The sequence below is a fragment of the Lactuca virosa genome, chromosome 8 (assembly GCF_052849685.1).
Source record: "Lactuca virosa cultivar CGN04683 chromosome 8, Lactuca_virosa_CGN04683_v6, whole genome shotgun sequence".
Classification (NCBI taxonomy): Eukaryota; Viridiplantae; Streptophyta; class Magnoliopsida; order Asterales; family Asteraceae; genus Lactuca; species Lactuca virosa.
This window is the reverse complement of record NC_136433.1, coordinates 327,622,631-327,636,211: the sequence shown is the minus strand read 5'-3', so window position 1 is coordinate 327,636,211 and position 13,581 is coordinate 327,622,631. Positions and strand designations below refer to the sequence as shown.

Below are 13,581 nucleotides of genomic sequence, written 5' to 3'. Positions count from 1 at the left end.
CTAGATTTTGCATACATTTTTTGTCTCCAAAACAAGAAAAAATAATGCAATTAACAAAAACAAAATGTCAAGAAAAGTCTAGATTTGCCATTTTGTCAAAGAAACTACATATCTCATCCTTCTTTCTCTTGCATCGATTCATCTTCCTGATACATGAAAAAAAATCGTTAATATGATTATCAAACTTGTAAAATCATTAATAAAATAAGTTATTTTCAAACGTACTTTTCTTTTTGAACAACTAGTAGCGTAATGACCCAATCTTTAGCAGTAAGAACACGTTCGTTTTTTCGGGGCTTCTAAAGAAGACTTAATTCTACTTGCAACTCTTGGACGCCCTTTCGTGTTAGTTGGACCAAGAGGATCCCGGACAGATAACTAATGCATCATATCTACTTGTGAAATTCTCGCATAAGAATCTTGAGATTCATTTGCTATAGGTTTCTTCCGATTTGCTTGATCATCTAAAAGACTTATCAGCAAGTTATTGAGTTTTTGTATCTCCGAAGGGGAGTCTCTTTCTTGTTCAATTAGTTTAGCAAAATTTGAACGGACACACCATAATGTGTAGGCACTAACTTCATTTTCATTGTTTATTTCTTCGAGTCCGATTCTACTATTACCCAACTTGTACCTTGCATTAAGTGTCCACCGATGTAAAATATAGTGACTAGGTAGTGTTTCAACATGTCTCTTCTTCATCACATATAGACAATTCTTGCATAAAATCTCACATGTCTCATACTTAGAACACAAACATGTGACACTGACCTCATTAGAAAAACGAAACGTAACAGTTCGCCAATATGTTTTTTCAACTTTTAGTTGCCCCACTCGATATTTGATTTCTTCGATACCCTTGCTTATAGTCTCGTGATTTAAATTGCTAGTAGCTTCTGTCCATTCTTTTTTGAACATATCAAAAATATTTCTAGTATAACACTCACCTGCTTTTTCTTCGATTGGATGAAGAGAAGAAAGTATCGGCCTTGAGTTCATAGTCTTGAAGTCTTCATCTTCTTCGGTGGCCCTTCGAGAATCAACTGCTTTGTCATATTGCATTACAAATTCATTCAACATAGTTTTCGAGTTAACAAATCCATCAAAAAATGAATTAATACTCTCACTTCGTTCGCTTGTGGTCATACCTGCCAAGAAAACATCCTTTAAGAAGGCTTTAGCCCAATGTATTCGTTGGTTATACATGTCACTTATCCAACAATTGTTTTCTAATCTATACTTATCACGCATAACCTCCCACCTAGTTTCAAATTCTTCAATGGTGTCACTATTTACCCATTTTGTATATGATTCTTTAAAATCACTATAACTTGAAACATACGGTCTAATGTGTTCATTTTCATGCTTCTTAATATGCCATGCACAAAAACGATGTTGAGTGTTTGGAAATACTTTTTTTATTGCATTGCCCATAGCTTTGTCTTGATCAATAATAATAGCCTTTGGATATTTGCCAAACATACATTTGAGGAAATTCTCAAATAACCATTCAAAAGTTTATTCTTTTTCGTTTTCTAGCAATGCTCCACCAAAAAGTATAGATTGCCCATGATGATTAACACCAACAAAGGGGGCAAAAGGCATCTTGAATTTGTTTGTCATATAAGTGACATTAAACACAACAACATCGCTAAATTTAGTATATGTGTCTCTTGATCTTCCATCAGCCCAAAAAATATTTTTAGGACTCCCATCATCACACAAATCCACAGAAAAGTATTGGTCATTATTCACTAAGGCTTTATCTTGGAAATGTTTTATAAGTCCATAGAACTCCTTTCCTTTGTATTGTTTTCGTTGCTCAGATAAGACATCAGCACACTGCTTTGAAGTAACATCAGCTACGGTTTACGTTTTCATTGCATAAATAGCCTTTCTAACTTGACAAGGTTTCAATCCTGCTTGACCTAGTTCCACCATAAGAGATTTGCATTCCGTTAAACGATGGAACTTTGCATGAGATCTATGCTTCATCACCTTCGTTGGTGTCATGCTCAATTCATGATTGTGTGTGTCATTAAACGAGTCTACAAACCATTTACCATATTTATTTTTTGAAATTCGAAGTTCTGCTTTACATCCGATTCTAACTTCTCTACGACGTTTTTTCTCGATTCCACTTGAAGCATTATCGTCTAACAGTTTAGAACCTTCTTTGTCGCATTCATATATCTTGCGATAAGGTTCCTTTGTCATCTTATGTTTAAATGTGGTATCAATACGTATACCAAATCCATGTAAAAATGCATAATCATTATAAAATGTATATGCATCATTAGGTGTATCGAAAACCTTTCCTAATATACTTTCATCCTTACCTTTACCTTCATTACATTTTTCCATTGCCGTTGCTTCATTTTCATGAATAACATGTGTTTCAATAGGTTGATCAACTTCTTCAATGTCAGCCATCATGTCCTGAATAGTTAAAGTAAATACAAAGGAATTATAAATTTATACCAATTAAGCTTATTGACATACATAAAATTAGTGAACCTATGCATAGAAGTTGATTAATTAACCTGAGCAAAACTGAAATATATGAAATCAGTTGTAACGCCCCGAACCTTGCAGGTATATCTTGAAAACCCTTCTTCCTTTTATTAGTTGTCATTGTCGGTCCTTGGAGTTGGTTGTGGTGGGTCACGAGAAGTATAAGGACTAAAGTTGCAACTCTGGAACTGGAAGTAGTACGCTGAGTGTACATAAGGGTACGCTAAGCGTACTAGGCATGCCGTAGTACGCTGGGCGTACACTCATGTACGCTGGGCGTACTTATGTCCGATGAAAACCCTAATATTGGGGGTTGAGGACTATATAAAAACCTTTATGGCTCATTCCTTTACTCATCCTCAACCTCCATACCTCAGAAAACGTCCTAACCCTAGAGTGTGTGAAGAAGTGTGAGTTAGTCTGCATTTTGGACCTTGGAAGTGAAGACATTGCTCCAAGGAGCTAGAAAAGGAGAGGAAGGCTATAGATCTGAAGTTGTGTTGTGCCATTAAAGCTCCAGAAGGTAAAAAGATTGAAACTTTGTGCTTGCTTGTTTATGGATCTAGATATTTAACCTTATGGAGGTCTTATTGTCCCAAGAGTCCCAAGAAGATGCATGTGATGTCTTAGACGAAATAAGCTGTCCTTTCAGACCTTAGGAGAGGTCCTAAGTGATAAAAATCAGTTCCCAAAGGCTAGACTTGTCCCATGCATGGAGTAAGAAGGTCTTAATGGGTTAAGACCATGAGTTAAGGACTTTCTGGACGTCCAAAGTGATAAAGTCCTGAACTTTATGGTCCCAAGGCATATTTGGTCGATGGATCTGGGATATGGGCTTAAGTGCTTAAGCCATTAAGCACTTATTAGGATTTTGGTAAAACCCTGCATACGCTCAGCGTAAATTCTGTACGCCCAGCATACGGGGTCAGCTATCTCGATGGCAGTCAGCGTAGAACGACATTACGCCCAACGTAACCAGAGAGGTACGCCACGCGTACGCTCTCTGATGAGACTCATGTCAAATGGGCTTAGGTTTGTGGGCTAAATGGATTTGGGCCTTTGTTGGATTCTGCAAATAGGATATTTTGGGCCAGGTTATGATAGTGGATCATGGGGTTAGGCCCAATAAGGAGGTTGGGCCCAATTTGGTAAATTGGGCCAATAAAGGACTTTAGAGAATGGACCCTTAAGATAAGGACTTGGTGTTGGCCTTGGCCCAACAAAAAGGAATGGACTTTATGAATCATATGGACACTTAGTCAAGGGGGTGATGTTAGGTAATAACCTAGTATTTATTATGTGTGTCAGCTCGGGATTTCCAGTGAGGCAGCGGTTAGAATTTTAGCATTTCGGCACTACTAGTCAGGTGATTTATCCTCACTATACTCAAGGATCTAAGGCACCAAGGCCGGCCCTTTGGATTGTTATCTGGTTATACGATAAATGGTAGGATCTGTTAGGTCGGTATCCTATAAAGTAGGATAATATTATGTGGTATGATCTGTTAGATTAATTGATGTCTATAGACTGTTACATGATTATCTGTTACATGTTTGTTTATTGGTTGAGGCTTATCTGCTTTGTGCGAAAGCCAATAGACCTGGGCATTCCAACCTGTTGGTTGTGGGCCTGGAGTATTCCATCCCGAGGATGACTGGACTCATAGTATATTGGCATTCCAACCGAAAGGTTGAGGGCCTGGGGTATTCCATCCCGAGGATGATTGGACCCATAATATATTGGCATTCCAATCGGAAGGTTGAGGGCCTGGGGTATTCCAACCCGATGGTTGATTGGACCCATAGTATGCTGTTTATGGTTATATGTGTATTATTGTGAGTATGGGTATTTTGGGGGAACTCACTAAGCTTTCGGGCTTACAGTTTCAGTTTATTGTTTCAGGTACATCAGGGGATCGCGGCAAGGTGAAGGCGTGATCGTACAGCTCCTCACATTTTGTTTAGGTTTCTGGGAAAACTTTGATAAAGACTATTTTGAAAACAAAAATTATAATGACTCTTGGATTTAGATGTTTTGAAAAGTTTGAAATTTGGTTTAAATTTTATGGGTGTTACAAGTTGGTATCAGAGCCTTGGTTTGAGTGAATTGGACGAACGTTCATGTGAATCTAGTCTCAAATCAAGGAAAGATTTTCAAAATAATTTTTTTAAAATGGTTTTCAAAACAAGTAAAGGAGGATGCAGAGTGTACGATTAGCCGGAGCCAGTAAGTAGACCCTAAAATACCATACATATATTGATTGTGTAATATGTTAGAACAACATGCTAGTGTTAGGCTAGGGATCTTCAGGAATTGCATGATAGAATTTCCTGATTACATGATGCCTGCTAGCCTAGGGTTTCCCTTTATATGAGATTGACATCATTACTGTAGTTGCTTTGTGTATGCATTACAGTTATACATAATTTAGATCTTATAGCCTGAGAATGTTTAATTTGGCCTTATGTTCTATTCTTGTTTGATTGGGAGCTTAGGGTAGGGTTGGATATTCGAAAGTCTATGGGGTCCAGCGTTATGTATGGCTAGCATACACTAGTGCTGCAGGGTTGGTGGAAGTTTCATGGGTGGGTTGTGTGAGGCCGATAGGTCAGTGGTGAGATAGTTATCCTTCCTCTGGGAGTGAGCTTGAGCGGTCACCATGTGCATGTATAGTGTTAGGGTGTTGTGATGATACTTGAGGCAAATATGGGTAGGTGTGGAAGGTAGTATTGGGCCCGTACTACTGAAAGCACAGGACCCATACACGTAGCAAGGAAGTCACAACCCCTAGGGTTTTGTAGGGAGTTGGTTCCCGGTTATTTATGCGGATTGTTTGATATCTTCATGTTATATAGTCAGTATGGTGGTTACGAGGCGCTTCGTGACTGGATCCGGATCGGGATCAGGAGGCCCCAACGGCGCCTGAGATTATCAGCCAAGAGGAGCCAATGATGACAGAGGATCGGGTTAGGGAGATCATCCACGAGGAGGTGGTCGAGATTGTCCGGAGTCAGATTCTGGAGTTGTTTGGGACTATTAAGTTAGCTATGATGGAGTACTTTGATGACAAATATGCAGCCCTTGCTGAGACAGCTGCCGCTGCAGCTACCTCAGCTGTAACAACGGCAGGAGGGGGAGGAGCCAGTCGGGGCTTCCAGTACCGGGACTTCGATAACACGAAGCCCCCGACATTTGATGGCGTTCAGGATCCTATCGTAGCTATGAGGTGGCTGTCTGATATGGAGAGATGTTTCTTCACGTGCTCGTGTCCTACTGACCAGAAGGTCAGGTGTGGCCTGAACTTATTGCGGGCCGGGGCAAAGGATTGGTGGAGGTTGGTGACTGGGTCATTCACGGATGATCAAAGAGCTGCGGTTACTTGGGAGCAGTTCAGGGATATGTTCTACGCTCGCTACATTCCACGGGTCGAGCGCGAGCGATTGTCATAGGAGTTCTTAGAGCTGAAGCAGGGTACTGAGTCGGTGGCGGAGATCACCCGCATGTTTACAGAGAGAGCGATGTTTTGCCCCGGAGTTTGCCTCGGAGCAAGCTCAGATGACACGTTATCTGGGCATGCTCAAGACTGACATCCGTCAGTTTGTCGCCACTCAGAGATGTGATACACTCGTGGAACTACAGGAGGCCGCTAGGCGGCGTGAGTTGGAGATTAAGCTGCAACTGAGGGAGCAACAACGGGCCCCGGTACAGTCGCAGCCGGTGCCAAAGCGGCCCAAGACCGCTGATATCAGGATTAGGGGACAGCCAGGCCGCACTTGTGGGAAGTGCGGGAAGGATCATGCAGGGACATGCCGAGCAGGGAATGGGTATCACCGTTGTGGCAAGCAGGGCCATCTGGCCAGGGATTGCAGGCAGCAGACTCCGACTTCCGGGGTCAGACTTTGTTATCATTGTGAGCAGGTGGGCCATATTAAGGCCCAGTGTCCTTTGTTAGCCGCCAAGCCGGAACAGGCTCCAGCGCCGGCTACCTTGAGGATCACGGATGGGAGGCCAGTTAGGGCGGAGCCTCCAAAGGCTCAGGGGCGTGCTTTCCAGCTTAAAGCTGAGGAGGCCAAGGCAGCACCGGATGTGGTTGCTGGTATGTTTCTATCCTTTATCTCATTTATTAGATCTGTCTTATGCTTATCTGTAGTACCTATGAATAGGTACGTTTTTGGTAAACTCCTTGCCTGCGTTGGTTTTATTCGACTCGGGGGCGAGTCGGTCTTTCGTATCTCAGACATTCAGTAGGGAGTTCAGAGTGCCTATAGGCGAGCTAGAGTGTCCGTTGCGAGTCTCTATCGCTAACGAACACGGGATTTCTGCTGCTTCAGTTTACTGAGGATGTGAGATGGAGATATTCGGGATATCCTTCCCGATAGACTTGATTCCGATTCCCATCAGGGATGTATGCGTGATTGTGGGGATGGACTAGCTCAGTCGGTTCGGTGCCATGATTGATTGCGAGGGCCAGCGGGTAGTGGTTCAAACCCCAAGTGGGGGAGAACTGGTTATTTATGGCTAGGGCTCGGCAATACATTCAACACGGGTGTGTGGGTTATTTAGCGTACGTGGTGGATATGCGGGTCAGGGATCAGACTTCAGTATCAGAGGTTCCAGTGGTTCGAGAGTTTGCTGATGTGTTTCCGGAGGAGGTGCCAGGGATACCTCCGAAGCGGCAGGTCGAGTTCCGAATCGACCTGGTGCCAAGTGCGGCTCCTATTGCCAAGGCGCCGTACCGTTTGGCGCCGCCTGAGATGCAGGAGCTGTCGTCTCAGTTGCAGGAACTGCTAGGCAAGCAGTTCATTCGTCCGAGCAGTTCTCCATGGGGAGCACCGATCCTCTTCGTCAGGAAGAAGGATGGTACGCACCGGATGTGTATTGATTATAGGGACTTGAACAAGTTGACGGTGAAGAACCGTTATCCACTCCCGAGGATAGATGATCTCTTTGATCAGTTGCAGAGAGCATCTTGGTTTTCCAAGATTGATTTGAGATCAGGGTACCATCAGGTCCGGGTCAGAGAGGAGGACGTGGAGAAGACCGCGTTTCGAACTCGTTATGGTCATTACGAGTTCGTGGTGTTGCCGTTTGGACTCACCAACGCACCAGCAGTGTTTATGGATCTGATGAATCGGGTCTGCAGACCGATGCTTGATCGCTCGGTCATTGTGTTCATTGATGATATCTTGGTGTATTCCAAGACCCGAGAGCAGCACGAGGAGCACCTCAGGGAATTGTTGGGAGTTCTGAGACAAGAACGGTTGTACGCCAAGTTCTCAAAATGTGAGTTTTGGTTACGAGAGGTCCAATTCCTCGGACACCTCATCAACCAGGAGGGGATTTTGGTCGACCCTGCCAAAATCGAGGTGGTTATGCAGTGGGAGGTGCCGAGATCTCCTTCAGAAATTAGGAGTTTCCTGGGATTAGCAGGGTACTACCGGAGATTTATTCAAGATTTCTCCAAGATTGCAGTACCCCTCACTTGTCTAACGAGGAAGGGGGTGGATTTCCGGTGGGGCCCCGAGCAGCAGAGGGCATTTGAGACCCTCCGACAGCGATTATGCGAGGCTCCAGTCTTGACCCTCCCCGAGGGAGTGGAGGATTTTGTGGTCTTCTGTGATGCGTCCATCACGGGACTGGGGGCCGTTCTTATGCATAGGGGACGGGTTGTAGCATATGCCTCGCGGCAGTTGAAGCCGCACGAGACCAGATACCCTACTCATGATTTAGAGTTGGGAGCAGTGGTTTTTGCTCTCAAGATCTGGAGATGTTGGGGTACAAAGTTTTCCTTGAATGACTTTGTAATGTTTGACTTTTGTAAAACCCACTTGCATGTAGAGTATTAGCCTTGTGACACATGAGAGATAGAGAGTGAGAGAGAGACATGTAAACACCTCTATAAATAGTGGGTTCATACCACTTGTAGAGGTGTGCTTGAGAGATGTAAAAGTGAGTGTGTAAGTGTGTGTTATTTATGTAATCTAGATCTAGATCCTTTTTGTGTAACATCATATACAATCAATACATCTCTTGAACACCCAAATCACCATGTTCATTGTGCAATCTTTAATTCTGCATTCCAAACCATGTTCTTATGTCACTACAATTGGTATCAGAGCGGGTCTTCGAAGATCAACACATATTTTTGAAGAACGATTCTCGGTTTGGCAACTTTTGTCGCAATTTGAGCAATTTTGGTGAGTCTCTCGCTATGATCTCTCTTAATTTCATTGAATTCGTGCGTTGCGTTCTTGATTGTTTGATCGCTTTGTCTCAATGGATCAAAATTTGTTTTCACCCTATTGATTGATCAATTTATTGTTGCTTAGATCAAAAATTCCAAATTAAAATCAAATTCCAAAATATATTTGTTACTGTTCATCCTCCATTATTAAGCCCAAAAGTAAAATCCGGTTACTATTCATCGATTCAAGCCCAATACATTGTTCGATTGTAATCCAAAAGAATGGATCTGGTACTGTTCTTAAACGAGCCCACTATTACCCATATGGTATCTAAACCATCAGTTGTCTTGGGTAGTTTGGTCACAAAGTCCATAGTAATCCTTTCCCATTTCCACTTGGGAATTACTGGTTGTTGTAGTAATCCCGAGGGCTTCTGATATTCCACCTTTACTTTAGCACACGTGAGGCACTTGCTAACGTAAGTGGCAATTTCTGCCTTCATGTTAGGCCACCAATAATGTTGCTTGATATCCAAGTACATTTTATCCGAACCCGGATTGATGGAGTATCGTGTCTTGTGAGCTTCATTCATGACTACTTCTCTGAATCCCCCAAGTTTAGGGATCCAAATGCGGTTCATGAAATAATATGTTCCGTCCTCCTTCACTTCGAAATTCTTTTCCATTCCACGTAACGCTTCGCTTGTTTTGTTTTCTGCCTTCATGGCATCGAACTGGGCTGCTCTGATCTGCGAGGTTAGTTGGGATTGAATGGTTATGGAGAGAGTCTTCAAACGACGATTCGAGTATTCTTTCCGACTCAAGGTATCAGCTACCACGTTAGCCTTACCTGGGTGGTACTTGATTTCGCACTCATAATCGTTCAGCAGTTCAACCCATCTTCGTTGCCTCATGTTCAACTCTTTTTGATTTAAAATGTGTTGGAGACTCTTGTGGTCCGTGAAAATAGTGCACTTGCTACCATAAAGGTGGTGCCTCCAAATTTTCAAGGCGAAGACCACAGCTCCTAATTCAAGATCATGGGTGGTATAATTCACCTCGTGGGTCTTTAGTTGTCGGGACGCATAAGCTATCACCTTTCCACGCTGCATGAGTACACAGCCTAAACCCTGATTCGACGCATCACAGTAAACTACAAAGTCCTCTGTTCCATCTGGTAGTGATAGTACCGGTGCACTGCAGAGTGCTTGCTTCAGAGTTCAGAATGCAGCTTCTTGCTTATCCGTCCATTCAAAGGGTACGCCCTTTTGCATAAGCGAGGTAAGTGGCTTGGCTGTTTTGGAGAAGTTCTGAATGAACCTCCTGTAGTAGCCTGCGAGGCCTAAAAATTGGCGAATTTCTGTGGGTGTTGTTGGGATCGCCCATCCTTCAACGGCTTTGAACTTAGAAGGATCCACATGTATCCCTTCCTGAGTAACAACATGACCCAAAAAGTTCACACTACGAAGCCAGAACTCACACTTAGAGAGTTTTGCGTATAACGTTTCGGTTCGCAGGGTTTCCAGGATTTGTCGGATATGTCGGCCGTGTTCCTCTTCGCTTCGAGAATAGACTAGGATATCGTCTATGAAAACGATGACAAAGTTGTCGAGGAATGGTCGGCAGATTCGATTCATTAGGTCCATGAATGCGGCAGGGGCATTCGTTAGACCGAATGGCATTACGACAAATTCATAATGTCCATAACGAGTTCGGAAGGCGGTTTTGGGGATATCCTCCTCCCGGACTTTGAGTTGGTGGTATTCGGATCGCAGATCTATCTTAGAGAAGTAACTTGCTCCTTGGAGTTGGTCAAACAGATCGTCGATCCACGGAAGTGGATAGCGATTTTTGATAGTGAGCTTATTAAGTTCCCTGTAGTCAATACACATCCTAAAGGTACCGTCTTTCTTCTTAACAAAGAGAACCGGAGCTCCCCAAGGTGAGAAACTGGGTCGGATGAATCCTTTGTCCAAAAGTTCGCCGAGTTGACTGGACAATTCTTGCATTTCCGCAGGAGCCAATCTGTAGGGCGATTTGGCGATGGGCGTAGCTCCTGGCACGAGGTCAATTCGGAACTCGACTTGTCTTTCCGGGGGTATCCCCGGAAGGTCTTCAGGAAATACATCCGGGAACTCACAAGCCACCGGGATATCTCGAATATGGACCTCTTCTTTGGACTTATCCACTATGTGAGCCAGAAACATCAAGTCCTTCTTTCGTAGGCACCTCTGTGCCTTAATGCACGAGATAAGACGAAGGTTCGTGCTGGGTTTGTCTCCGTATATAATTAGGGTTTCGCGATTTGGGAGGTGAAGGCGAACGACCTTCTCGTGACACATAATTTCAGCATGGTGGGGGCTTAACCAGTCCATGCCGATAATCACATCAAAACTCCTAATGGAAACAGGAATTAATTTTATTTGAAAGACGTGTTGGTTCAAGGTCAGGGTACATCCGATGTAGATTTCCCCAGTGGATTCTGTTTTCTCATTAGCCATTTCCACCGTAAAGGTTTCATTAAGCTTCTGGGGTTGGTTTTTTAACAAGTGTTTGAATTTATTACTCACAAAGCTTCGTTCTGCCCCGATATCAAACAGGATGCATGCATAAGTGTGGTTTAGGAGAAACGTACCGGTAACAACGGCGGGATCCTGAACCGCTTCTCCATGTCCCATGGTCAGCACTCTTCCTGCTCCTCCATTCCCAGGGTTGTTGATGTTGGGGCAGTTTCGACGGATATGCCCAGTCTTTCCACAGCCATAGCAGGTGGGGCTTGATCCTGCATTATTGCCGCTGTTGTTAGTGTTGTTGTTGTTGTTGTTGCGGTTGTTGTTGTTGTTGCTGGTTCTGGGGAGGATAGGTCCTGTAATATTTTGCCGTGTGACCCTTCCGATTGCAACTGGTACAATGCATTTCCCTGCATTCGCCATTATGATGGAGACTGCACTTGTTGCACTTTGGGAGATTCCCAGAATACTTCCTAGGGGCACTTGGAGTAGCTGAGACTGGAGCATGTGGTGTAGGGAACTTGGGTGGTTGCAGCATTGACTGTCACTGTTTGTTGCTTCTTTGACGACTCCGAGCCTTGTCGTCCCTTTCTCTTGTTATTCTTTCCTTTCTTGTTATCACTCTCCTTCTTGCCTTCAGTTTCCCCTGGCTTCTCGCCCTTCTTGTTGTTGTGGTCATACAGTTTCTTAGCCAACCTCTTGGCACTGTCGAAGGTTTCAGGATTTGCAGCTATCACATTTCCTTGAATTGGGGAGGTTAATCCCCAGATGAATCATTCGATTTTCTTTCCCTCTGAAGTAATCATGCCAGGGCACAACAATGACAGTTCACTAAACCTTGATATGTATGCATCTATGTCGGAGTTTCGGACGGAGAGATTCCATAACTCTTGCTCCATTTTCTGGATTTCGCCTCGCGGGCAGTACTCGGCCATCAATATTTCTTTCAACTCCGCCCATGGCATGGCGTTGGCTATGGGGAGATTCATGGCCTCTACATGTCCATTCCACCAGGTGAGAGCTTGGTCAACGAATGTGCATGCTTCAAACTTCACTTTCATCTCCTCGGGGCATTCGTATATCTCAAATACCGATTCCACCTTCTCAATCCATCTCTTTAGGGTTATCATTCCACCCGTGCCATTAAAGGTTCGTGGCTTGGCGTTGGTGAAGCCTTTGTAAGAGCATGTCTTGGTAGGTCCTTGATTTATTCCGTTGTTCGAACTTCCAGCCCCTTGTCCATTGCCTCCACCATTGTTCCCTTGGTGGATTTGCGCCATGGCTGCGGTGACCGCAGAAGATACAGCTGCTTGGAATGCAGCTGAGTTGACTTCGGGTGGGGTTGGTCCAGGGTTTCCACGGGTTGGTCGTTGTGGCATCTTTCTGTCATTGAACGGATAGATGTTGAGTGACTATGATTTTTGTGAGTTTGTGGTCCTATAAACTAGGTGTATTGCGTGTACTTAAGTAGTTTCACATGTTAACATGCAATCATGGATATATAACACATAACAGATAACAACATCACAATAGAACACATATATTTTTCCATTAATAATATCCGTACTTTGATACATGAAAATTTGCTCGAAGGAGCGTTCATAAGTGGTGCAAGTTCGGCAGCATAACGACTCTATGAGTAGTGTAATCACTTAAACATAGAGTCGATGGTACATAGCATAGATCATATAAGCATAATACTAAAGATAGATATGACTAGTCCTAGTCATGATGGGATGTGCCAGGGGGTGGTGCTGAGGAAGTGGACGCTCCCTGAAGGCGAGCCACCTGTCGTTCCGCGTCTCGGAGTCGAGTCTCCCACCTCACCTGCCTTATGTGGAATTCTCGGATAACCTCTCGCGTCTCCTGTTCTGCACGCTCAACTCTAGTCCGCATCTGGTGCATCTGATCGGTGGTGCTCTGAGCTAGGTCGCCAGTGTTCCGCAATCATCTCACCATGACTGGAAGCACGCGATCAGCCGGTCCTCCCTCCCTCAAGTCGTAGAACTCGCGTGCCATGCCAAACGGGGGTCGTTGTCCCTGTTGTCTGCTCCACCTCTAAAGGTCGATACCCCAGGGGGTGTAGGGCCAGTCGGGCCCATCCGATGAGCGGGCACCCTAGTTGGGTAAGGGGGGTTGATGACTTCGGGCTCCGCGTCCGAATCACCGTCATCGCTGGGTTCCTCCTCAAGGTCTTCTTCGGCTTCCTATTCTTCCAGGTCCACCACCGGCTCAGCAGGTCCGCCCTCAACTTTCGCCTCAGGTTCCTCTTCAGACCCCTCCTCAGGGTCTTCTTCAGGTTCCTCCTCCAGCCATCCGTTATTCCCCTGATTAGGGAAATACGGATCTCCGGGGTGATGGAAGCCGGCCATA

At 44.4% G+C, this 13,581-nt stretch overlaps 2 protein-coding genes across 2 annotated transcripts; both read right to left on the bottom strand.

Annotated features, from left to right (window-relative positions):
- Positions 1 to 378: 378 nt before the first annotated feature.
- LOC145131772 (protein FAR1-RELATED SEQUENCE 5-like) lies at positions 379 to 1,434 on the bottom strand. Its single transcript, XM_079066428.1, has one exon. It carries the CDS (start codon positions 1,432 to 1,434, stop codon positions 379 to 381), a length of 1,056 nt encoding a protein of 351 aa, XP_078922554.1.
- An 84-nt stretch (positions 1,435 to 1,518) lies between these two features.
- On the bottom strand, positions 1,519 to 2,433 carry LOC145131771 (protein FAR1-RELATED SEQUENCE 5-like). The gene is made up of 2 exons (XM_079066427.1): positions 1,903 to 2,433; positions 1,519 to 1,842 (listed from the first exon to the last, which is right to left on the bottom strand). The coding sequence occupies exons 1-2, from the start codon at positions 2,431 to 2,433 to the stop codon at positions 1,519 to 1,521; spliced, it is 855 nt and encodes a 284-aa protein (XP_078922553.1).
- Positions 2,434 to 13,581: the final 11,148 nt, after the last annotated feature.

Excerpts from the sequence above, each read along its gene's own strand:
- LOC145131772 (XM_079066428.1), bottom strand. The coding sequence starts at position 1,434 with ATGGGCAATGCAATAAAAAAAGTATTTCCAAACACTCAACATCGTTTT.
- LOC145131771 (XM_079066427.1), bottom strand. The coding sequence starts at position 2,433 with ATGGCTGACATTGAAGAAGTTGATCAACCTATTGAAACACATGTTATT. Across the intron at positions 1,843-1,902 it reads CAGGATTGAAACCTTGTCAA|TGTGCTGATGTCTTATCTGA; the intron begins GTTAGAAAGGCT and ends ACTTCAAAGCAG.